The sequence below is a fragment of the Takifugu rubripes genome, unplaced genomic scaffold (assembly GCF_901000725.2).
Source record: "Takifugu rubripes unplaced genomic scaffold, fTakRub1.2, whole genome shotgun sequence".
NCBI classification, from domain to species: Eukaryota; Metazoa; Chordata; class Actinopteri; order Tetraodontiformes; family Tetraodontidae; genus Takifugu; species Takifugu rubripes.
Window position 1 is genome coordinate 32948 of NW_021821647.1, and position 24440 is coordinate 57387.

At 46.2% G+C, this 24440-nt stretch overlaps 5 protein-coding genes across 7 annotated transcripts; 2 read left to right on the plus strand and 3 right to left on the minus strand.

The window, feature by feature from the left end:
- Positions 1–167: 167 nt before the first annotated feature.
- On the plus strand, positions 168–2581 carry LOC101071802 (lymphocyte activation gene 3 protein-like). The gene is made up of 8 exons (XM_011605892.2): positions 168–306; positions 407–527; positions 617–837; positions 929–1186; positions 1268–1585; positions 1666–1914; positions 1999–2117; positions 2261–2581. Exons 1-8 carry the CDS (start codon positions 201–203, stop codon positions 2354–2356), a joined length of 1488 nt encoding a protein of 495 aa, XP_011604194.2. The 5' UTR covers positions 168–200; the 3' UTR covers positions 2357–2581.
- Positions 2577–11871, minus strand: LOC101071580 (uncharacterized). 2 transcript variants are annotated; one of them, XM_029832422.1, is made up of 15 exons: positions 11388–11871; positions 9791–9989; positions 9564–9698; positions 9310–9447; positions 8938–9030; positions 7880–7930; positions 7468–7617; positions 6719–6829; positions 6017–6166; positions 5793–5927; positions 5399–5518; positions 5164–5296; positions 4966–5081; positions 3430–4808; positions 2577–3016 (listed from the first exon to the last, which is right to left on the minus strand). In XM_029832422.1, exons 1-15 carry the CDS (start codon positions 11405–11407, stop codon positions 2836–2838), a joined length of 3111 nt encoding a protein of 1036 aa, XP_029688282.1. In that variant the 5' UTR covers positions 11408–11871; the 3' UTR covers positions 2577–2835. The 2 variants fall into 2 exon arrangements, with proteins under 2 accessions (XP_029688282.1, XP_011604195.2); XM_011605893.2 differs by having other exon boundaries at positions 8938–9033; positions 11388–11867.
- A 218-nt stretch (positions 11872–12089) lies between these two features.
- Positions 12090–15764, minus strand: LOC115248670 (tumor necrosis factor receptor superfamily member 1A-like). Its single transcript, XM_029832423.1, has 10 exons — positions 15509–15764; positions 14703–14796; positions 14549–14633; positions 14347–14472; positions 14094–14243; positions 13933–14011; positions 13433–13485; positions 13157–13329; positions 12958–13081; positions 12090–12876 (listed from the first exon to the last, which is right to left on the minus strand). The coding sequence occupies exons 2-10, from the start codon at positions 14763–14765 to the stop codon at positions 12593–12595; spliced, it is 1137 nt and encodes a 378-aa protein (XP_029688283.1). The 5' UTR covers positions 14766–14796; positions 15509–15764; the 3' UTR covers positions 12090–12592.
- Positions 15765–16467: 703 nt separating this feature from the next.
- On the plus strand, positions 16468–21067 carry LOC115248668 (tumor necrosis factor receptor superfamily member 5-like). Of its 2 annotated transcripts, none has more exons than XM_029832419.1 (7): positions 16468–16691; positions 17886–17957; positions 18215–18353; positions 18475–18600; positions 19914–20087; positions 20181–20285; positions 20377–21067. In XM_029832419.1, exons 1-7 carry the CDS (start codon positions 16662–16664, stop codon positions 20487–20489), a joined length of 759 nt encoding a protein of 252 aa, XP_029688279.1. In that variant the 5' UTR covers positions 16468–16661; the 3' UTR covers positions 20490–21067. The 2 variants fall into 2 exon arrangements, with proteins under 2 accessions (XP_029688279.1, XP_029688280.1); XM_029832420.1 differs by lacking the exon at positions 16468–16691 and adding an exon at positions 17512–17751.
- Positions 21068–21080: 13 nt separating this feature from the next.
- Positions 21081–24330, minus strand: LOC115248667 (tumor necrosis factor receptor superfamily member 5-like). Its single transcript, XM_029832417.1, has 11 exons — positions 24031–24330; positions 23862–23936; positions 23692–23749; positions 23353–23463; positions 23066–23209; positions 22775–22871; positions 22601–22653; positions 22187–22303; positions 22038–22066; positions 21850–21955; positions 21081–21677 (listed from the first exon to the last, which is right to left on the minus strand). Exons 2-11 carry the CDS (start codon positions 23922–23924, stop codon positions 21415–21417), a joined length of 1041 nt encoding a protein of 346 aa, XP_029688277.1. The 5' UTR covers positions 23925–23936; positions 24031–24330; the 3' UTR covers positions 21081–21414.
- Positions 24331–24440: the final 110 nt, after the last annotated feature.

The following is a 24440-nucleotide window of genomic DNA, read 5'->3' on the forward strand; positions in this document are numbered from 1 at the left end:
ATGCATATATGATGGAAAAAAATGAACCTGAATCAAAACAAAGAGAATCCGTGGGAGGAAGTGGGTCTCCCTGTTTATGCCTCTCTTTCACAGTTTCCAAGGTGACGCAGGTACACCACATCCACGCCCGGCTGGTATCTGAAGTCACATGATCCGTATATGAGTTTTGAAAAGCTCCACCCATCAGCCCAATAGCATAAATGCCATTGAAGCCGCTCAGCAGAGGATCTCAGTGTCAGAACACAAAGGAAAAGATGCTGTCAGAGTTCTTCATCTTTGGGCTTGTGATGACCTCCGCCATCACAGGTAATTTCACGACCCTCCGTCTTTTCCTGGCAACAAAATGCTCAGCAGACGCTCATATTTCTTGAAACATGATTGTTTATTTTCTTCATTTTGTCTTCAGGAGGTGAGTGCGAGGTGACTGAAGTGTTCGCTCAGGAGGGCTCCGAGGCATTTCTGTCCTGTAAATGTGACCCATCGTCCCCAAACCCCGCCAGCGTCATCTGGACCAAACACGACAAAGGGTAAGAAAAAGTTTGCTTTCTAGGTTTCTCTGGCCTGTCTGCTTCAACGACCTTCCTTCCTTTAATCGGCACGTCTGTTGTTTGTTTAGGACCGTTTGGAGGAAGACCCAGAGCGGGCTACAGTTCTGGGGCACAAGCTGGTTACACAAAAAGACCCCGCGTGTACAATGCCCCCACTATCGCTTCGAAAGGCGCGATTACAGCCTGCAGATCAACAGTGTGAAGCTGGAGGATGCTGGACTTTTCTCTTGCAGGGTGGGGACTGCAGATGGGGTTATTAAACACCAGGTCATGCTCAGAATTATCCAAGGTATAAAAACAAAGCCCAGCCCTCAGATCTCAGTGAAAACCCACAACACGAGTGTGTCTGATGTCAGAAATATGTCCTTTTTTTTTTACAGTGTCCATCTCACCGTCGGCTCCAATTTGGGACAGCACTTTTTCCATCAGCTGTGATGTGACGCCTCCCGCCGAGGGAGCCACTGTGCAGTGGACGTTGAACAACATTTCATCCATAGAAGCTATTAAAACCTTGCAGGTCGCCCCCACCAAAAGTCTCGTTTCGGGAAGAGCATCTGCTAGGTTGGAGGGAAACTGGACCTGCGTGGTGGGCTATAAGGGTGAAGTGGGGAGAGCTTCTGTAACTCTGGCTATGAAAGGTAGGGTGTAAACACAGGAGCTGGACTTTGCTTCATCTTTCTGGACGACGGCTGTAGTTTCTCCCCTTGTGCTATTTGCAGGAATAATCCAGCCTCCCAAAGATGATACCAAAGTGTACGCTGCTCTGGGGTCTGCAGCCACTCTGCCCTGCGTCTTCTCACCTGGTTTGATTCCCTCTAGCTCAGCCTGGGAGAAGCTGGAGTCTGGTTTTCCTTTTAAAGCTGCAACCAGCCCGCTCCCTGCTTCTTTCTCCCAGCCCACTCCATCGTCCCAGCCCAGTGTGGATAAGTCAGCCATTTTGACAGAGGTGCGTTCGGAGGACGAGGGCACATACAGATGCTCTGGGACAGTAGAGGGACGGCAGTTGACTCGAAACCTGCACCTTGTCGTTGCCAAAGGTAAAAGTGCATTCGGTGATGTCAAATTCTGTGATTCGTCAGCAATGATTTTAAGTTTTTCTTGTTTTTTTTTTTAACAGTTGTCAATCTAGCGAACAAAGCAGGCTCTGTAACGATGAGCTGCCATCTGTCAGACACGAGCGAGGTCACCCGCTACGAGTGGGTTCACCAAGACTTTGACCAGAGTGGTAACCTGACAGTCGTGTCCATTCACAAGGGGAAAGATCTGACAGTTGCTAAAAAGGGAGACGACAAAGGAGAGTGGACGTGCCGCTTCTACGGGAAACAAGGCATTCTGGGAAATGTAACGCACCACATGGCTGTGATGAGTACGTTCTTATTTGTGATCGCACACAAACAACTGCAACAACATAATGTAAAGTCTGACTCTGTTTTTTCTTTTGTCTTTAAAGGCAGTTTAGGTGGACAAAACTCAGGCGTATCGCATAAAGCCGCTGCCGCGGGCGTTCTGAGCATCCTGCTCATCGTTCTGCTGCTGGTGTTGGTGCAGATGTGCAGGAACCATCGCAGGGTAATGCCCGGTTCCTTCCAGCTGTGACCATTTCCATAAATAATAAGGACATTTTTAATTAAAATGCAAAGGGAAATCAGATGGATTGGATAGAAGTGGATAGAAATTCAATGTATTTCAATCAATTCTGCTTTTTTCTACAGAGAAAAAGGATCCTGCAGTATCCCACACTGGAGACGATTGTTCACAGGATCTCCAACGAGCGGGAGGAGAGAGAAAAGAACAGAGAGAAGAAGTAAAGCAGCATTAAGGCCGGGAACTGTGGCGAAGGATAATATAGCGTTAATCTGAAGTGAGATGCTTTTTTTCTTGGTAGGACTTTCTTTTTTGCACATTTTGGATTGGGAACTCATTTTGTAGGAAGTATCCCTCACATGTACAATATCTGTATATATGACTGTAAATATTTGAGTAGTTGTTCTGAACGAGTCAATCCGTAGTTTAATAAAATACTTTAAGCAGCGCTAAAAACAGCTTCTGTTTATTACGCAACCACAATTCTCAAGTTACTGACATACAAAAATCATTAGATATAAATATTATGTACAAAGATGTATAAAAAATAATGCACTATGTCTATACAAAACACTGATATCACATTCATTTGGCATTATAAAAACATCAAAACACGACAAAATGATGCTATTGAAGGAATGTGCCGTTATCTCGTCCTCCTGCTGATGCTTGAAAGCTTTTAATCCTGCGTCTCCTGTCATGGCTACACCTGACTGCACTGCCCGTCCTCTTGCTGTGAGTATTCTTGGATGTCCCAACTGTACGCTGGTCCCCCGATGCCCTGGTGAAGATCCTCTTTCAGTGGGTACAAGTTATCCAAGACCTCATCATCATCGAAGCACCAGCCTGGCCAGTCCACATTCACTCCATCAGTAAAGATAACACTAAAAAGTAGAAGATAAGAACAAACTATAAATTATTTGTGCTTTCCCAGACAAATGGCTCCAAACACAGCAAATTTCACATGGAAGAATATAAGTTACTCTTTGTTAGAGGCGGAAATTAGTTTCTTGTTTTTGGTTATTACACCTAAATACTGTCTACAACGTATTGTTAACATGTTATTACTCATCTGTTCTTACACTCTGCACGCGCACTATAAATGCTATTTTATATTCCATCAGTGACACAATCAAGTATCACCAATAGATGATGGCATCATTTGGATTGTTGTTAGAATCACAACAAGTTTAAAATCTCTAGTTTTCTTTTAAATTGGGGAATTGAATGGTGATTAAACAACTCCATGTCGTGTGTCGTGTGCTGTGACCAGGGCGATCTTGGATCTTAGACCCACCTGTCTCGTCTATAATCTTCATCTCCGTCCACCAGCTGCTCTTTCCACCCATCACTCACAGCGAGAGCTCGGTATCTCGTCAGCTCCACCTCCACCTCCACCTCCTCCTCTGTTTCTCTGTCTCCATCACTGGGTGATGCTGAAAGTGGGGTGGAAAATGAGGGGGAAGGAGGAGGATAATGTGTCCTCAAATCTGCAACTTTCAGGTTCCTGTCATTCTTAAAAGCATGTCTTCCTTTCACTCTCTCTTTGGCCCTTTCTAAAAGGCCCTCCAGAGGTGAATTCTGTCTGCACTGAGGTAACGTTTGCAAACTGCTGGAGTTCGGGCGAAGTTCAAGTTTAGTGGTGATGTTAGGAATGGAAGCGCTTCTTTGTGTTTTCACTTGAAGCCATTTGTCAGGGGAGTTAATAGTAGGCAGCTCAGGCTCAGACAGCGTTTGAGGGTCTGGAGGAATTTTCTCCCGCGTTTTCCAGCTCCCCTTTTGCAGTGAGACGGAGTGTGAACCCAACCCCAGCTCAGATGGGACAGAGTTTCTCTTATTACTGTGGTGATAATCTGAATGAGACTTGGAGAAAGAGGAGTCCAGATGATGTGTTGGTGTCTGATTAGAGGGGCCCTGTGAGCTACCGTTTGGTCTCTTCTTCCGTAATCCGGGCGATTTTAGATTATGGGAGAAATTCCAGGTGTGTATTTCCACATCATCAGGCTGTTTGTTGCTCCTCCAAGTGTCCTGGTTTCCAGGTTGGAATTCTGAGTCTTTCCTCTGTGATAATCCTTCTCCTGGTATGCTTGACAACTCACTGGTGGTTGTTGAGTTACTCTCTTCATTCATTGGATAATCCACAGCTGGATATTCCCCCACCAACAGAAGATGAGGTCCAGCTGTGCTGTGTCCTAATGGACCAGCTGTAAGACTGTGGAACGTGTCCACGGGGTCCACTGATCGCGACTGGTTATTCCTGAAAACACTTCCGGACTCATTGGTTGTTCCGGGTTTAGTCTTTTTCTCTGCTTGGTCCACACGGGCTCCAAGCACCTGTCTTCTCACGCCCATTTCTATCCACTCACCTCTGACTGATGGTTGCACGCCAGCCACGCCTTTAGTCACCGATTCACCCTCACCGTTGTTGGGCTGGGGCTGGAAAAACGAGGCGAGGGTTTTGTGGGTGGGGGCATCTACAGGTAGATCCTTAGTTTCTTTAGATGCCAGTATTCCGTTAAGGAACTGAGGGACTATAAATTCCTCATTTAGTTCATCCACAAATGTCTCCCGTCCTGACTGCAGCAGCTGAGCGTCTGCAGAGGTTTCATCGGCTTTGGCTTTGATGCTGTTCAGTTTTCTGGCGCTCTCCATCTCTCTCCAGCTCCTCAGGGTTTCCTGACAATGTAACGCAGATAACCGATGAATTAATGAATAATGCAGCATCTTAAAACCACACGGTTGTTTAGGAAACTGTGCACATTTGAAATGTTAACCAGAGTTTATCAAGAGTTGCAGGTGAACATGAGCATCAAAATCCAGAGTAATCGGATACTTTTGCTTGCTGGATGGTGGAGACCCAGGTGGCACAGCTCTCTGAGGTGCTGGCTGCAAAAATGTAGACATTCATGACGCTCTGCAGCTCCCCCACCTCCACAAGAACAAAGGAGCCTGTGAGGAAAAGGAGGAATGAGGGAGGACTCTGCCTCTGTCCCTAAAGAATGGCAGCTTCTCATGCAACACCGTTACTCACAGCCGTCTTTTAACACCATGCAGTACGTTCTGTCGAGGGCCAGGGGAGGCCGAACCACCTTCAGCCGCTCGCCTTTCTTCTGAAATTTAGTCATCAGGAGAACATCTGAGAAGAGCAGACCCACCACCTCCAGCTGCATCGAAGCATGTGAGAGGAAGGAGGAGAAAGTCAAACACTTAGAGAGCAACAAAGACATTTAAAGGTCCCGACACCGAGAGCCGGGCTTTTCACCCACCTTGCTGTCTTTTCTCCCGCGAATCTTTAAACTTTCCTCCAGCAGCAATTTGCGCACGACCCCGGGACCGACCCCTTTGATCGAACCCGTCAGGTCAAACTGGCAAACCTCTCGGACATACTGTAAGATGATGAAACATTGGCGTTAAACCCTACAAGAGTGTGGATCAGGGAAACATATGGGATTAACAATCATTCACACTCACACCTAAGGTGAATTTAGCATAGAAAACTTTTACCCATAATGCAATTCTTTGGCCTTTCAGAGGAAGAACATACAAACTTCCAGCTGAAAATCCTCTGGCCTACTGGGGATTTGAACCCCTGGCCCTGGTCAGGTGAAATGTCTAACTACTGCACCAACATACACAGCTGCTAAAAGAAAAACGGGTCACCTTGTCAATTTCCTCATTTATTCCTTCCACTTCGTATCCGTCCACCCTTTGAGCAGAAATAGAGAGCGCGAGCTCTTCGTCCTTGAGCTTCAGGTAGTCATTGATGCTCTCCAAAAAACTGTTGACGCTGGACAACTGCAGAGGATCAGGACGATACAGAAAATCAGGAGTGGGGGGGATTCAAGCCTGTGAGCTGGATTGTTTCCTGTGTAACAGGGTCTCACCATGCTTCTGAGTGTTTGCTGTACGTGAGGGTTCTGGGTGCTCTGCAGTACCGACTTGAGCAGCAGTGGATACTTGGTGATCCGCTGATGTGGTTTGGCCTGCATGTCGCCGAGCCGCATCCTCTGAGTCTGAGGGTGAGTCTCCACCCACTGGACACGCAAACCATGAAGGTCATATGAACAGTAGGTTTTACCCGCAAACAGGCAGAAACCCCAGCTCAGCCACAGCTACCATCCGCTTCACAATACCCAAATTGTGCAATTATTAAGGTTTGCTGTCAGCTTTCATAATTACATTGAACGAAAGCTTTCAGACGTCAGAAGAAGACGCCTGAAAACTGACAAAAACAAACCCATCTTCAAAAACAAAAGCAGGTGGGATGTTTTTGTAATGTTTTGTATGAAAGAGACGACCCTTCTGTACCCGCCTGTGGTGCACCCACCATTTCCACTTAAATTGTCTGTGATGTGTTGAACGCAAAATAACACCTCCTCCTGAAACTGAGAGTGTGTCGACATCTCTTTTCAAAAGCAACTGCGACATAAATGCTTCGCAGTAGAGGCTACATGCTAGTTTGATGCTGCATGCTAGTTTGATGCTACTTTTGAGTCCCCTCAGGAACGAGCTGTAAAGGCTTAAACGTAAATGCAGCAGCTGCTCTTCATCATCATGTGTGTTTTCATCAGCTCAGGAGTGTTTACCTGGATGAAAATAAAGAAATGGGGGTTGCTCTCCATCTGCCTCCGTGCAAATTCCAGACTGTTTTCCTCTTCCCAGCAGTAATGCTGATAGCAGGAGAAGCGCTGCGGGAACTGAAGACAGGAGAAACAAAGTCAAATCAAACGGAACTGTTGGCAAGGTGGCGGAAGCAAAGGCGCTCAGAACATTTCTTATGAAATTTGAAATGTGACAGTTAAAACATTTGGCGCTTTTTAGGTACATGAGAATTAGATAACCTTCAACATTTTGATCTGGCACGAGTTGGTAAAGATAATTATATGTGTTGGAGATGTATAATGGAAACCAATTACTAAGACCTGAAAAGATTAAACCGATTAAACTTGCTCCATTAAACTGTCTCAGTTTCAGTTCTACAGTTTCGATGGTCTTATTTGCTTATAAGACAACTTTTTCTGATTTGTCTTTGTCTTCAGGCTTCACATCAAGGAAAAGACTAGTTTTGAAGGAACCACAATAAAATTTTAAACACACTTTATGTATTAGTATTTACATAGAATTCTGGTTTTATGTTTACTAAAGAGTTCCTTCTGGCTATAAATGTAATGTTTAAAAAAGATATCAGTTTACTTCATTTGTTAACTCATGTTATGGAGAAGACTTTAATATGATGCAGACAGCAGGGACGTAAAGTCTGAGTGTTTCATCCATCACGGCCTGTCAGACACACACACACACACACACACACCTCTGAACAGGTGAACATTCATACCTGCAGGCAGCCCATCTTCAACATCAGGGGGTCGAACGGCATTCCGGTCCTCCGGACTTCCTGTAACATGGGAAAAATCACTTCCTGCCAGAACAGCTGATGGGCGGAGAGGATGGAGGGAAGGTTGGAGAAAAGCAGTTCTGGGGTAACCTGCCACAGGAGGAAGGCAAAACATTGTTTTTTTTAATATAGCCTATTTATTAAACTGCACTTTGGGTTATTTTTAATTTCAAATCTGCTCCTGCTTCTGCATTTTCCACTGGTGCTTTATTTTTCCAGTGAGCCTCAGCAGTATTACTCAGTATGTAAAACAATGGAAAATAGAGCTTTGCAGTACGCAGGGGTGGAAAAAGCTGCTAGACTGGCTGTTTTCTACAGCGGGTACGGTCGAGCTGCGGCGGTGCCGACTAACCTCGGAGAGAAATCCACTCCTGTGAAGGTTGACGAGCGCTGCAATAACCAGCTGTAAAAGGCAGAGACACTTTAGACAAACATCCTGTGGAAAACATCTTTACCACCCTGCTATACGGAGGAGCCGCGTGAGAAATCAGCACCAGCAAAAAGCTCATTTCATTTTGATGATCACAGATCTCGAAACCCCAAAAGTCTCAGAAAATAAGAACATTGTGAAAAAAGGTCAATATTGGACACTCATGATGTCACCCCTCTAATGAGCTAATTAACTGATTTTCTGAGCCCTTCTGGTTCAAACGGGCCGCCCGATCAGGGGGACGAGCGCTGCCAGCTGTCCAGAAGGTGACGGTTGACGTCCTGCACGGGGGGGTCGGACAGGGTTAGGGTTAGGGTTAAGGTCAGGGTTAGGGTTAGGGTTAGGGTCAGGGTTAGGGTTAGGGTTAGGGTTAGGGTCAGGGTTAAGGTCAGGGTTAGGGTTAGGGTTAAGGTTAGGGTCAGGGTTAGGGTTAGGGTTAGGGTCAGGGTCAGGGTTAAGGTCAGGGTTAGGGTTAGGGTTAGGGTCAGGGTTAAGGTCAGGGTTAGGGTTAGGGTTAGGGTTAGCTGTACGTTGACTGTATTCCCACTCAACATCAGAGGCGTCGTGCCTGGGCTGCGCGCTCTGAGCGCTCGGATTAAAGTTTGCATTCCACTGAGACATTATTGTTTTATTATTATTGGACATAATTCATGCAAAAGGAGCCCCGACCAGGTAATAAAGTAGTAAAAGTAGTAATAGTCCAACATTTCTGTGTAAAAAGTAGGTTTTTTAAAGTAATATTCTAATTTTCTGTAAGACTAACTTCAGGGTTTCATTAGCTGCCAGCTTATAATAATTGAAATTCAAAGAAATAAACGCATGAAACGTAGCAGTAATGATTCTATATACTGAGTTTCAGTTATTGAATTGAGATAATGAAATAAATGAACTTTTAGATGCTATTCTAATTCATTAAGAAGCAGCTGGAGGTGAGAGGAGAAGCTCTGTCGAACCGAAACTGAATGAATGTACAGAATTACGTCTTTGATGATGACGAGCTTGTTGATGTAGCTGAGCTCAGTGTGGACGAACTCCCACAGCGCCTCCTGCTGATGTCTCTGCATCTTTGACATCTTCTGGAAAGCAACCAGATAAAAGGATAATTAGCTCAGCAGTTTTATTATTTAGTAACGAATGCAGGAAAAATTGCTGATTCATAAATGTGCCGCCGTGAGCTTCTTCTATATTTAGCAGAGTTTTTTCCCCTCACCATCAGATCAGATCACTTTTTCATGTTTATCTACAAATTTAGATTTTAAATACAGGGCACAAACAGCGTATTGACTTGCTCGTATCTGTGTGATCTGCACAGATGCTAAAGTGATTGACAGTTTTTGAAGAGAGGCTCGTACCAAATGGGAATCCACAATTTGTGTCCAGTTCTTCTCCAGCGTTGTTCCCAGGCTCTCCTCCTTCCAGGACCACTTCAGATTGACTGGAACGGCATAAGTCTCCAGCTCTTGCTTCAACAGATCCAGCTGACTTCTCTCCTGAAGAGGGAAAAAGAGGAATGTAGGAGAAGAGTGGAGGCAGAACGGAGTGATTTTTGATCCCATGAGCTCTTCAGAGCAGGTTAGTGGCCCGAGGAGACGGGAGACGTTGATACCTCAGATGCAGCGGTTTTCTCCGACACCCCCTGACTGAACAGGACCTGTCTCAGGGCCGCTTTGGGTTTGGCTCCAACAGAAGTTCCCTTGCTCAGTGTGGAAAAGTCACTCACAACCTTCTCCTTGGTCTTCCTCTGGAGAGAGAGACAGAATCATCAGTCTCAGACAGACAACTTCACACCAACGTCCAGCCTGCCGTGAGATCAATGATGCGTTTGTGTCTAACCTGGTAGCCGTATGCGCTGAACTTGTATTTGTCTGCTGGCCCCCTGCAGTGATTGTTTATCTCTGCAGCTGTCAGCACGCCGTCCACAACATCCGGCTCCCTGGCCTCCAGGTCCCTCTGCTGCTCCCCGTCCACCCCGTTGTGCCACGGCCCCGACGTTTCCTCCATCGTTGAGTCATTTCCCCCACCGCTGTAGACGCTGCAGGAGTCAAGTGCACAAGGTTACTCAGACTTCCTGATCATAAGTGAAACTGGAGAACTGGAGGGAGAATAGAGGCACTTATCAAGACAAAGGACTTAACGAGCTGTGTGTCTGCAGTTTGCCTCCAGCAAGAACCTCTGTGGACCAGAATCCATGGCTCAAAACCAACCAACCAATCAATCAATCAATCAATCAATCAATCAATCAATCAATCAATCAATCAATCAATCAATCAATCAATCAATCAAGCAATCAAGCAATCAATCAATCAAAATTGTCTCTAGATCCTTTCCAGAATCCCAGGGCCTGAACCCAACAAGCAGAAAAAACTCCCCTGTAACAGGAAGAAACCTTGAGTAGGACCAGGCTCCAGGTGTGTGTGTGTGTGTCTGTGTGAGAGGGGGGGGGGGGGGGGGGGGGGGGCAGGTGCGTGTGTGTGTGTGGGGGGGCGGATCCTCCTGAGAAGGGGCGAGGACAGGTAGAGGAGAGACTAGGCAGAGATCATGGAAATGCATTAAATACAGCACACTGCTAGTATAAGAGTTGAGTAGGTCGGCGGGGTCAGAGGTCAGAGGTCAGCGCACAGCTATGAAGTCAGTGATACCTGTAGATGGATACAGAGAGGGGGGAGGAGGGTGGGGGAGCAGAAAAACTACACAAGAACATGTGTCCTGCCATCATCACTGACCGACTGGGTGAGCAGCCATGAACCAGCAGGGCGACGGAAGCCTGTCGTACCCTAATAATGAGACGACCCCTAAATACGCTCATTAGTCTCTCTAGAATAAGGGGAACTACAGAATGACTGGAAAAGCTTTTAAGTCTAAACAGACGTCCTCCGGGGAGCAACGGCCCTGGAGTCCGACCTGATGCTTCCCGCGCTGCTGTAACTGGACGTGGAGAGTTGCACCCGCAGCCACACGGCAGCCTGAGCAGAACACGCTACTCCAGATCTCGTATGACACTCGTCCCCGTGCAGAACTTCCTGCTGAGGCGTTCGATTACAGAGAGGGAAGAATGCGCCTGTATTCTCTGGGAGATACAGTTGCCCGTGGAATATTTCAGCAGCCGACGTGTCTCCTCTCGCAGGAGGAGTTTCACTGAGGTATTCTCTATGCCAACACGGCGCATTAATGGCTTCAAAGGACCGTCAGAGAACTGTCGCACCTGTCTACTCACAGTCTGAGCCCACAGGTGACCCTCTCACGAGTGTGAGGGACATTTATGTCACCACAAAGCTTCTCCAGTTATTGCCAGTGAAGAGCCCATATGTGAAAGCTCCAGGGAGCGGAGCATCAGACGCATGAATCAGCGGCACAAACACTAAAGGGCTCATTATCCTCAATGTTCCTTGATTGTTTCCTCTACAGGATGAAGGGAAATTACAGCCCTTACCTGAGCTTGGCTGGATCCATTTTGTTTCACTGTCATCTTTGGTTCCTCTTCTCTTTCTCCTCCTCCCTTCTCTACGGCTGAATCGGTCCCTCCCTCTCTTCCTTTCACCCACATGACTACCCGTTGCAACTGGCCCGACGGGAACAACTGGATTCTGCAGCCCAAAAAAAAAAAAAAAGGCTCCTTTCTATGGGTTGGTTAATGAGTTGCACTTAGCATTGTTAGCAGCTAAGAGTTGAAGAGGTGTCGAGTGATTTCTGTGTAGAGGGTCATTGTTGTTCCACGTCAGACGTCCAGAGAACAAAGATGCTTCAAGGGTTTCTTCAGAGCAACTTGGAAACCAGTTTGTAGAATGATTGTGGAGTAGAATAGACTTTGATACTGTTCTGTAGCGAGTCAAATGTAGCCGATAGCTCAGAATTGCACCGCCTGCTCACTCTATTGACCCCGAGTGCCGCAGCTGCTTCAGCCTGACATTCGTGTCCTTATCTGCAGGCTGAGACTAGCGTTCGACAGTAAAAGCTGCTCGTCTGGGGCATTCTGAGTCTAGGTGTGTCCTCCAACAGTCATGAATAATATGCAAGAAGGTGGAAAGAATGCTAATGGCCTGTAAAAAGTATCAAACAGTGGAACTAGAGCAGAAACTTTCCCGGCAGGCGCGCTGGGGCCAGACTTTTGTTTTTTTAAAGCAGTATAAATTCATTTCTGAAAGCTAATACGCTTGTTTTTATTATATTGTAATGCCTTATAACCCTAAAACAAAGAACAACACATCATTCATATACAGAAGATGTTTAAACACATGGTTATATATATATACAGTATATACTCTTGTATCTGCATTTTATGTACAACTTATCCACCACTTATCCCGACTATAATGCCATAAACTCCTGCTTCAACAGTTCCAACAAAACCATTGCTTGTTTGTTTTTGAAATATACAGTAAAACAAAATATGTACATTTCATTAAGTAAAATAAAAACAGATTTCCCCTGAAAGTTCTTTCCAAATGTGAGCTGAATCCAGTTCTGTTAGCTTGGTAGCTGCTCTCAGCCGTCTGAAGCCTCTGTCACTGATGGGGGGGGGGGGTAGAGTTCGCTGCTCGCTCTGCTAGGGACCGGCTTTAGCAAGAGCACCACATTTGCTATAAGGAAGTCTCTCCAGAGCAGCACTTGGTCACAAAGACTTCCCAGCTCGCGCAACTATGTGAAGCCGTAGACCTTCTCGAGCTCCTCGGCAGCCTGCCCCAGGTGCATCTTCCTCAGTTCGTTCAGCAGATCGTGCAAAAGCGGCGGATGGAGCAGGGCGCCGGCCCCCGAGCCCCGCTCAGCCCACGCCCTCAGCATCTGGTAGTGAGCCTCTCGACAGGGTCGGTAATCCAGCTCTGCTTGTTCGATCTCAGTGTCCCTCACCCCGAGAGAACGCACCAGCTGTTTCACCTGCAGCACCGGAACCAGATCCAGGACGGTGTAGATCAGCTCGGAGACTGAGGCGAGGACAGAGGGGAGGTCAGGGCGACATTTCCACATCTTTGACTTGTATCATGTGTAAAATAAGACACACTCACGCTTGATTTCCACGGGGATGCAGTCGGGCAGCTTGACTGGCTGCTCGCACTCACTGAGGGGAGTGATGGTAGCAACCTTGAAGGTGATGTCAAATGAAGATTCCTCACTAGGGATCAGGATTTCCTGCCATACAGAGTCTCCGTTTATTTACATTCACAGCACAGAGCAGCACACTCACAGCTCCATTCACAGGTGTACCTTGCATGGGTCTGGAGTCACAGCGGAGGATTGGGAGGGGAACTCCTGCAATCTCCTTAAGGTAACGCTTTTTGTCACCACGTGCGTAACCGCAGCAACCAGCAGCAGCAGTGTGAGGCCAGCCGTGGCAACTCCAATGGAGTTGTATAGAAATCCCTTTGTAGATTCATCGCCTTCATAAGAGAAAGGACACGTAGTAATGCAACAGTGCGTTTAGACGCTGTAGTTATATTCCTCTGCAGCCACTGATTATCAAATTTTATTACTAGTACCCACCTTTTGAACAGCTGAGAGTGACCGAGCAGTTAGATTTACATTCACCAGAGCATCTGTTGACAAGACAGGGGACATTTTACAAGCGTGACTCAAGAGGAAGTGACGACCGTGTGCACCTAAAGGTTTAGAGACAGCAGCGTCTGATTGGCTGGAGCTAATGTGTCATCGGTGACAGCAGAGGCCACGTGTACGTCGTGCACACATCATTTCAAAAACCCGGCATTTCTCGGGTGACACCAGATGAGCTGACTCATCAGCATTTGCGTAGCATTAATGACTATCTAAGAACTAGCAACACAAATGTCTTGAGGATTAATGGAATCAAATGTAATGTGTGGTAGAGCCTGAGACGTGTGTGTATACCCCAACTTCTCTTTTGTTTGCCAAAGGAGCAGAAATGGAAAAAGTGACACTCTGCTGCCGGTTTCGTCTGAAATACTAACTTCCCTATCAGCACTATTCTGTGCAACCATGGGTCCCGTGTAAGCAGGTCTACGCACTTGCTGCAAAGTTCACACTTGTTGTTGAGTCTGTAGTAGTTGTCTTCACATTGGCACACAGTGTTGTTCTCTGGGGTACCTGTGCACAGGAGAGAACAACAATAATCTGCTTTTCAACAGAACCGATGAAGAACCGTCTCTCCTTCTGTTGCTGGACTCACATTTCTGGCTTTCCTTCTCGGGGTGATCGCATTGTCTGCATTTGAGGCATTCGAAGTTTTCCGAATCGATGTTAGACCGGTAATACCCCTTGTCGCACTGGCAAACGGTGTTCTGATTGCCCTTGCAGGGACGGAACACCACTTTGTGGTCTGGCGTTGTGGAAGAGGGAGGAAGAAAACCGATATTCAAGCACTGCAACGCAAACAGGTGGATCTGATGTAGCGGAATGTAGTAGAAATCAGTGGACTGTACTATTGCATTTTCGGCATGTTCTGCATTTGTCTGCGTAGTTCATCGTATCCATGTATTGACCATAGGGACACGCCGTGCAGTTACTTCTCTCACGCGGGGCGCTGCACTCCTCTTTAAGCCTATAGCCTGGAAAACAAAGACAGGAAGAATCTGAATAAAACTCAAATAAAACTTGAGGATCGGGAATTCGCCCGTACATTACCTGGAGGACATTTGTTGCAACAAATTCCGCTTTCACTTTGATATTCCACATCTAGACACGATGTTAAGGTGGGGGTGACCAGGCACTGTAACAGGAAAGGCTAAATTAATGTTTTCTCTGGGTGGTAGCTCATATTTGGTGAACATGGACTGACCAGGAGGAGCAGCACTGTGGGGAGGGGGGTTGTGTCTCTCCTTGAGAAGGCCCCTCGCTCCATGATTCTGGGAGTTTAGTCCATCTGGTGTCACCTGCAAACCCCCGACACAAAGCTTCATGTCATGAATTTGACTTACGATCCACGTTCATTCCAGCACCATCAGTTTGTGAGCCTAGAGAGGTGTGTTGTCATAGAAACAGCCTGTTGTTGCTTCATGTCAACAACAACAAGCCCACCGAACATGTTCAATAATCTAATAAATAAACCATTCACCATTTCGGTTTGACTCTCACAAAGGTGAAGCCAGGTCGAGACAAAGTGCAACATTAGCTGAGAAAAGCTGCTTTTGGCAGCACAACTGAGGCAAAAGTCTTTTATCTTTTATACCTTTTAAAAGTCTCAAAGGTGTCTCAGGCGTTCCTCGCGACATTTTTCATCTAAAGAAATTTCCTTTCTATATCATATTTTTGAATGCACACTCTTGAGAAATAATAGTGTCGCAACCTAGTGACCCGCGCGCGCACACACGCACGCACGCACGCACGCACGCACACACACACACACACACACACACACTCCCCGGTCTGTAGGTGACAGAGAACTTTTCAGAAAGCTCATATTGAACAGGCCGAGCTAGTAACTTGTCTGCGAGCCTCGGAGACGCGAACTACGGTGAAAATGTCAAACATTGATCCCCGTCGCAGCGGTTTCGGTTCGGCACCACAGAACGAACGCCCACCACAGCCCGGAGAGCGATATGAGTGTTCTCTTCCTGCCTCTGACACGGCTTTTCAGTCGCTTACCTGGACGGCCGCGGCCCCGAGGAGTGACTCGACACTTCAGTCCAATGGGTCGACGATTTAAACCGCTTCAATAAAAGTTAAAAAGTCTTTTTTTTTCACCAGCAAAGCGGAGAAAACCTGACGTCTCGCGAGTCTCCGGCGCACGAGCGGGGGCGGGCTCTAGCGGGAAGCAGGTCTGAGTCACGAGCTCGTTTCAGAAAAAGGCAAGAAGTTTGGAAGGAAGAAGTGTGGTCCAACTACACAACCCAGAGGAGCCCCCAACACCTGAACACAGGTGTAGGATCCCCACATCTACCACAGAACACACCTGAGCACACCGATTTATGCTAAATACCTACTATGTTAGTTACTATCACAACAATAGTGATTTCACCCACAGGAAACAGATAAAAACGGAACTTGTCAGGGTGTTTAAAGGAATATTTGTGATTTATTTGGACAAAGAAGTGATTTGTTGATGAGCGACTTCAGCCATCTCATGCACACGTTAACGCTAAGCTGCCAGGATTCAATTCTGTCTTCACCGAGGGAATTCTGCAACAGTTTGTGGCACAGTTAGCTAATGGTGGCATTTCCATCTTCCCAACACAGAGTTTTAGGAAGATACTTTCAGTGTTTGATGAGGGCTGTTTGAACTGTACCAGCATTTAATCAACAGTATAAACAACAACGTGGATCTGGGAAATTGTATCTGTGGTGTTCAAAAACCAATAACTGTATGTAGAATGTAAGAGGAGAGAGGAACACAGGAAAGCCAGCAGAGTTATTCACGTGTCTTGGTTCCTTCGTCAGCAGAGCAAGACTATTACTTCCTCAGAAAAACCGCATCGCTCACCCACCCATTCCTCCCCCTTCCCCCGCTGTCTCGCTCTCTCTCTCTCTCTATTTCTGTCAATGTCACTCAACGTTTTTGACCTACATGCAGCACACCGACACCTGCACTCAACCACGTGCGAAGGGGCCATCGCAGTGGCTGCATCAGCCGCTGGATCCAAACGTGTCAGCGTTCAAGTGGAGAGAAGGTGGCGTCTGAAGAGTCTGTTTACATCAGCACGTCTGTGTTCCTGGCAGGCGTTCATCTGATGTTCTAGTGAAATATGCTCATCGTTACAGTTAAGCTGCCCAGAAGTGAAACAGGGCAGGAGCCGTTCTGATGACGTTTGTTGTACTCATCTCTGTAAAGGTGCGGCCACGTCCGGAGACACATGTGACCCCTTTTTTATCTGCTGCTTTGTCAACTCTGCACCACTTCATGCGGTTACTGTGCCAGGTAGTCGTTAAAATTCACCCATACTCACACCGCCGCTAAATTACAGCTACCCAGTGCACGCCTGCATGTTTTAATGCCTGGAGGATCTGTCGAGGATCTGGGCAAACATGGGGAGCGAATGCAGACGTGCAGAGTCTAAATGCAAAAGTAGTTATGAGCACTTCAAACAACAAAGATGAAATAAACGTCTTTGGCCCCGAGGGAAACTAAGACATCCTGTGACATCTATGAGAGCCCTCTTGAGGATTTGGACCCTCATCTGATGGTTGAACAGCCTGTAAAGCGATTTTAAATGGGACCAACTGATGAATTCTCTTGATAAAAGCAGTTTTTACCACCTCAGGCTTTTATCCAAGACTAAATCGCTTTCATTTTTTAGGGATTTTGAGTGTCATTCTGGCTGTTATTTCCGCATTTTTGACTACTTTAATGTTCTTTGCACTATTGCACTATTATATTAATGTCTACAGTCCCCCACGACCTCCGATGCCAACTCTTCCTAAAACAAAACGAGCTTTTCCAGCTCCTGAACTGTCGAATGAGCTACGAATCAAAATGTGCCCCACCCTGATTCCTCTTAAATCACAGTGGATTGGATTTATAATTCTCTGAATGGTAATACTTGTTTTAAAAAACCTCCCTGAACATTATTAACACACTCTTATATACAGTAGATTCCTGGTAGACATTTTTTTTTAACACCTCATTTCATTCAAGCTTACTGCAGCATCACGGCGACAAGATCATTTCTTAAAGCGAAATCATATCCCCAGAATCTTCTGTCAGACCAAAACTTCAACATGGACCGAAATGATTGCTAAGTCCTGCTTTTACTCATTGACCAAGATCACAACAGGGGAACAGCTGCAGCTCCAGCTGAGGCAGACAAAGTTCTTGACTGCAAAAGAAAATCAGTTTTGGATGAAATGAAAGAGACGTTGCCTGATGGAAAAAAGGTGGAGGCAGATAAAGGGTATGTTTTTGCAAAGAGCCGGAGGGTCGAGGCTGGCAGAGAATGGGGACAGAGCAGAGAGATTAGAAAAACCCACCATAAATGTGGGTCTTTCATTATGAGTAATCAGACTTTATGAATCGTCCCCTTGACAGACTTCTGGTCCCCTGTTCAGTCTCACACTCGGTGGGTCCCGGGAAACAGCTTCTTCTGCCTCCTCGTCCATGGTAGGTCAGAACCAAAGAAACCATTTTGATTAGTAAGATAAATGTCCTGTCATGTGGAACATTGATTGTGTAAATTATTGTAAGTCTACTTTGGTTATTTTAAGGGTTAAATTACAGCAGAAACCCCGAGCGCACGTTTGTGTGTTTCTTTTGAACTTCTGCAGAAACGTGACTGAGCTTCATCACCACAGTCCTTTATTGTGTCTGCCGGGTTTCCCTCCTTATTCTCTCGTCTTCGCCCTCTGTTCTCTCCTCAGATGCAGCAGCTCTGCTACCTTGCAATCACTTTCTCGTGCACCCTGTGTTTCGCACCTTTGCTGCGTTCCTTAGGGTGCAATGAAACACAATATCGCAGCAGTCATGGTGAACAAAGCTGCTGTAACAAGTGTCGGCCAGGTACGGCGACACCCGCCACACAAACCCACCCCCACAGAACCGGACACACAAACACAAACGTGCACTGCAAAGGTTATGATGCTGAACTAAAAGCCAAATGTGGATTCATGTGTGTTCCCAGGTCACTATGTGGTTCAGCACTGTACTGCCTCCTCTCCGACTAAGTGCAAGCCGTGCGAGGATCAGCGCTACATTCAGACGTACAACATGGAGTGGAGCTGCGACTTTTGTGGAAGCTGCAGTGCATGTGAGTCCTTTCAGCTTTTCTGCAGGCGTTAGCAACATCCTACAGTAACATTATCAATTGTGTACATTTGAAAGATTGTGTCAAGGCTTTAATTAATCTCTAATATAGAATCCACAGAGGAGACACACACAGACACACACTGTCAGTTTAGTTCCCTAATTGTGACTCATTGCTAGTGTCATGGAGGGGTGATTTAGTCTTTGATCGTGACAGTCATTTCTCTCTGCACGACCCCCAACCTTGTCCAGGTCGTGCACAAAATCGTGGCGATCTTTGTCTCGTTACTCATCTTTGCTCGTAGATGAAGAAACCTGCAGCTCAAGCATTGAAGGGGATTTTTCCATTTTGTTTGTCAGGGTTTGTTAGCACTCAGAGAGAAAGAGATACGTTCAAAGGGTGGGGGGGGGGTAGAGACTAGGGTTGAAAGTGGTCTGTCAAAACAAGACGACCGCGGTGCAAGTTGAAGTCAAGTCAGTGGAAAAAGTAAAAGAAAAACAGAGAAAAAGGTTAGAAGAAACCAACCCAACAGCAGAGCAAAGAGCAGCAGATAGAAATGTCATGCCCGCTTCTTGGGTTCCTGTGCTACGACAGGCGAGCCAAAAACAGCCTCGTCTGGTTTTTATTTTTTAATTTTTTTTTTAAATGTCAGCGTGGGAACCAAATACGAGAAAACTTGGTGGCGGTTTGCCCATTTCTGTCTGCAAACGGCTCTAGAGTCAGGCAAACATTGGGAGGAATTAACGTGGGTGTTAAAACTGTCAAAATCCCTTCGGCCAATGTCGAAGCAGGGGCTTCACTTAACTAGCATGGAAACTAACATGTGGAAAAGGTTTGCCCACATAAACATTTCACGCTTGCTCTTGAAATTAAACGGTATCTCTCTTTGGAGGGGCCAGGCCACAGACCACATTACGAGCTTGGGTAGATTATCCAAGAGTTGCGATGTGAGACCACAGACCATTCAGCTCTATATTAGCTAAATTTTTGCCCCCCAAATGAACCTAAGAAAGAAAACAAGCTTTAACACGGATAGACTGCAATGTGGTTGTTGCGCAACATTTCTGCAGGTAATGGAAACCAATGTTCTGTGATGCCTGCAGGGTCCAGCGGGCTCATATGTGTAGTTTGTTTGTTGAATTCACATCCAATCGCATGTAAGTAATGAAGCGTTAGGTCAAAATGAAATCAAGCTTTCAGTAAGTCCACACATCCACAGTCATCAGTAACTTATGACTTATACTAGGTAGTATCAGTGAAACTGACGCAGTTTCTGATTTATGAAATGTTTAACTGTTCCTTCACTCCCCCCCCAGCAAACATGGAGTACAAGTCACACTGCAACGCCACCCATGACTCTGTGTGCAAATGTAAACCGGGCTATGAATGCACAGACCGGCCCTGCACGCAGTGTCGGCCGGTGTCGCCGACCACCAGACCCCCACCCCCTGTAACACCTGTCACTGTCATCACCGTGGAAACAAGCAAAGGTAAAGTGCGCTGCGCTTCCTGTGCAGCCATAAAAAAGACGTGTTTAAGGTGTTTACGCGTTACTAAAATATCTCTTTTGCACACGTCTACAGATACGCTGTGGCTAATGCAAATGGCTGCTTTTCTGTTGATAACAGTTGCAGTGTGTGTTGTCTTGAAAAAAAAAGCAGGTCAGCAGTGGATCACATCCAAATGTGGTGAGTAGATCTGTAGCATAACTGTGCCAAAATGTATAGATGGGAGTGTACGGGAGATAAGTGATGCAAGTTTCTGTCAACCTGCCCCCAGGTTACCTGTTGGCTAAAACACATGAGCCGGTGTCACCGTGCTCCGATGATGAGGAAGTAACAAAGCCTGTGCAGGAAGCTGGGAATTTTGCTAAAATCGAAATAGATCCTTGAGCTGGATTACAAAGATGCACCTTTGGCATCACTCATGGACATCTGGCCGCAAGTGTGTCCTAATCCAAACAGCTGGAGGCAGCAAGAACTGTGAACAAGAAGTTGGAAACCTGATTTCCAGAAGAGCGAGTGGACAAAAACATAGGAGAGACACTGTAAATATGGAGCAGAGCAGGAGAACTGCTGTGCACGAGGTTGGAACCGTGGGGTTCTGTTGCTCAGCATCGGGATGGTTCGACACCTGACGCCGTCATCGCTGTGGAAACCACCGGTGAGACTGTCTGGACTGTGGAGTCCACAGACGTGACCACCAACGCGAGAGACTCCCTCCCAGGGTTCAAAGCACTCAGGGAAATCTGACTCTGCTGAGGTCGAGATGGAAAAAATGGATTTCTTTCTCTTTCTTTCATCGGTCACGTTGTGAGAGTTTATTCCAGATCTGTTGCTGCAGAGCAGCCAAATGTTTAAGACTAATATATTATCCCACGGAGGCCACTTAAAAAGAGAATGGCTGGTCTTGCCCAAGGAGTCAGGGATCTGACTGCGTGTCCAATGTCTGTGTAGATACTGTATATAGTCCTGAGCCAGATGTGAACTCATGCATTTTTACCAACGTTTTATTAAAAATACATTTACCTTAAAAGTCTTGTGTTTATTCGGAACAAAGTGAGCTTTAAACTTTTAATTACATCGCGTATCCTACAAGGAAAACAATCTCATAGTTTGTCTTCTTCTGTTTGTCTTTGGTTTCTGGTGTGTACAGACAAGTTTTCCCAGAACCTGCAGGTAAAAATATTTCCTCTGAATACTGTGATTCACAGTTTGCCAGACAGCGATTGAGGTTATTGTAGTGTTCCCTGCTTCCTTCCTTCCTTCCTGTCCTCCAGCAGATCTAGCCATCAGTGTTACATTTTTGAGAGATGCCTCACAGGACTTCCTCTTTGGAAATGTGGCAGTCCTTTCCTTGTTCCTGAAAAGGGAAGAAAATGCTGTCGCTCTCTCGGCTCCTCTCCTCCTCGGAGATGTGAATACTGGGAGAAGGTGCAGGCTGGAACACGGGACAGTCTCTCTCGTCTCCTGTCTCCCTCTCGGCTGTACTCCTGTCTTCAATGGTCGGGCCAACCTGACCCGTAAACTGACTCAGCAAACTGAAGATGATCGTTCCTGGATTATGGACGTGAACTGGACCTGCGGAGGCAAGAACTAACAATTAACGTGCTGCAAAGGCTCACATTCGCCTGTTACTCAAAACCTGCAGCTCGGCTCTTATCCAGTAATACAACTCATTGTGACTCTGCATTTTAATCATCGCCGCGACTCACATGTTTCACAAGAAAGTCTAGAATTTACTCAACAGTACCCAGATTGGCTGCAGGAAGGGGCAGCGGCTGCTGCTGCGCACTGAAAGAGTCTCGGGGGAAGTGATGAGTTGACTCCTTTAACTTGCAAGGAGCTTTTCGACCTCCCTGAAGTAAAACATGTTCAGCAGGGTGGGGTCAACAGAACAGCCACAACCTCTACTGGAGTGACTCAAACTTCAAGCTTTACCTTATTACACAGCATAAGCACTGCAACAGCTGGAAACCAACGGATGGATCAGTTAGCAGCAGAAAGGAGGGGCTGTTTCTGATGAATCGATGCTGTGAAGATTAAGGCTGTGGCTGAGGGACAGCGGGCCCCTGGGAACCTCTACTTACCCCTCTTGAAGCAGGATTGGATTTGAAGTCGACCAATGTAACCCAGAACCACGAGAGCCACAAATGCCCCAGCAAATAGAAACGTTACCGTGGAGGGAAGCAGACCATTCATCTTATCTGAGAGAAAGGACAAACAAGTGAATAAAGCTCATGGCTGAACACAACCTGAGCTAAAGAGGAATGTCAAAGCCCTTCACTGCCCCCTAGTGGTATGTCACAGTAGCCGAGCAAGCCTCTCCCTCTGTGATCCTTAAATAAGGTTTGCTGAAGGTTGGTCTCTATAATGATTGAACTATTGAACTTCCAAATCAGGACACACAAAAAAGAATCATTTCAGATGTCAACGAGCACCTAATGTGGCTCATAGTTCAGGGATAAAACCATTTTGCCTACTGACAAAAAAGAATTGCTCACCCGTTTGGGAATTTGTGTCATTTTGTGTCGCCAGAAAAGACTGTGGGCCGCACCTGTGCGAGATAACGAAAGAATCTCAAATATGTGACTCGGGAGAAAGTCTGGCACCGTCTGAACGTTCTCAATGTGCCCATTGTCTTCAAAAGTTGGCATTGAGGAGACCACTCGACTGACTTGTGTGAATTGCAGAGTTCCCCAGCAGCTCTGTTGCGTCCTGAGAAGGATGTGGGAGTTTCTTTTCTATGGTTCTCTGAGAGGATGGTCGCAGCCTCTGGGAAACCCAAAAAAAAAGTTGGATTTCAGCTTTCATTCCTTTAAAAACTCAAGTATTAATGCTTGAAAATGTTAGTAAGGTCTTCAACATTGTAAAAAATAAAGTTTTCATCATGTTTCATTTGTGTGTGAAGAAAGATGTAATGATGTTTATTTTGAAGCCCCCTCCAGGCCGAGGCCCCGTATATTCACCAACAGTGTCCTTCTCCGGGATCCTTTCGCAGTATCGACAGTTAGCCGAGAAAGGCACCTCCTGCGTGCACATGTAACCCTCCTCGCACACGCACTTTACATCTGACTTGTCCGTGCAGTTCTGAATCACCTTCAGGTGAAAATCTGAGACAGCCAAAAATAATCATTTTTGTCTGACTCATTTCCACTAATGCAAAGACGATGACACAATTTTATCACAGAAAGCCAGAGGTGACAGAGAAAAACACGATTACGGCGGTGAACAGAATGAGTCACGGTTTCTCTACTTGGTCTGCAGTCTCTAGAGCAGCTGCTGCATCTGTCTTCCCGGTTCTGGCGCGTGGTGTAACTTCCTGCGGGACAGGGCGCGCACTCTGTGCACGTCTTCTGATACTCACCTAGCAGAGAGCAAGAGCATCAAATGACCACAACCGGATGAGATATGCTCTGCATCTTAATGAAGGATGTGGTTATGCTACGCTCAGTCTGCAAAGCTGTTTTTTTTCCTTGTAAAAAAAAAAAAAAAGGACTAAACTACAAAAACAGCATGTTTTGGTGTAATTTCTGCCTAATTCAACCAAGCAAATGCGCAGATACAGAATCATGAGAAGAGAGTGTTTTCTTACCTGCAGGACACATTTTACAACTCCTTCGGTTTATAATGTGATATTGGGTCACCTCTCTCTGTGAATACAAGTTCATTAAAGGTTTCAACTCGTGCCAGGCTCGGACGCGTCGAGCTGCACCTTTCTAAGCTAGCAGCAGATGTAAAGTTCAAAGCAGAGGTCGTTCTTACCGGTGGAAAGCTGAGCGCCATCAAGGTCGAGCATGAAATCAGAAAGCACTGCACGAGTCCCATCGTAAATTAGGCCTGCGTTTCAAAATGAAATCAAGCGTAGAAATATTCAGGAAACCAGGCACACGATGAAGCGGCGTGCGGGCAGAAAAACAAGTTTTCTTCTTACCTTGGGTGGCTTTTTGTCTTCCAGAGGTTAGAGGTGTGACTTCTGTCTTCGCCTCCGTGTTCTCTCCCCCATGTGTCACAGTTTCCTTACCTGGTTACATCTTCTGCTCTCCTCCTTCCACTGATGTCCTGTTTACATGACAGGCCGGCCTCGCTCTGACGTGGATTCTGCATCAGTCTCAACACTTTCCGAGCAGACGGAGATCTGGCAGAATCAAAGAGAAGTCAAGGCTGCAGCCAGTTCACATGCTACTAACATGTAATACGACTTGATCTGTAGAAATGATCTTTTTTTATTGCATAAAAGAAACATTTTGAACATTCCCAATGTGAAATATGTAAAAATCCTCAAATGTATTTATCAACCCATAACTGACTCCCAGTTCAGCATTTTCAGTTGAATCTTCCTCC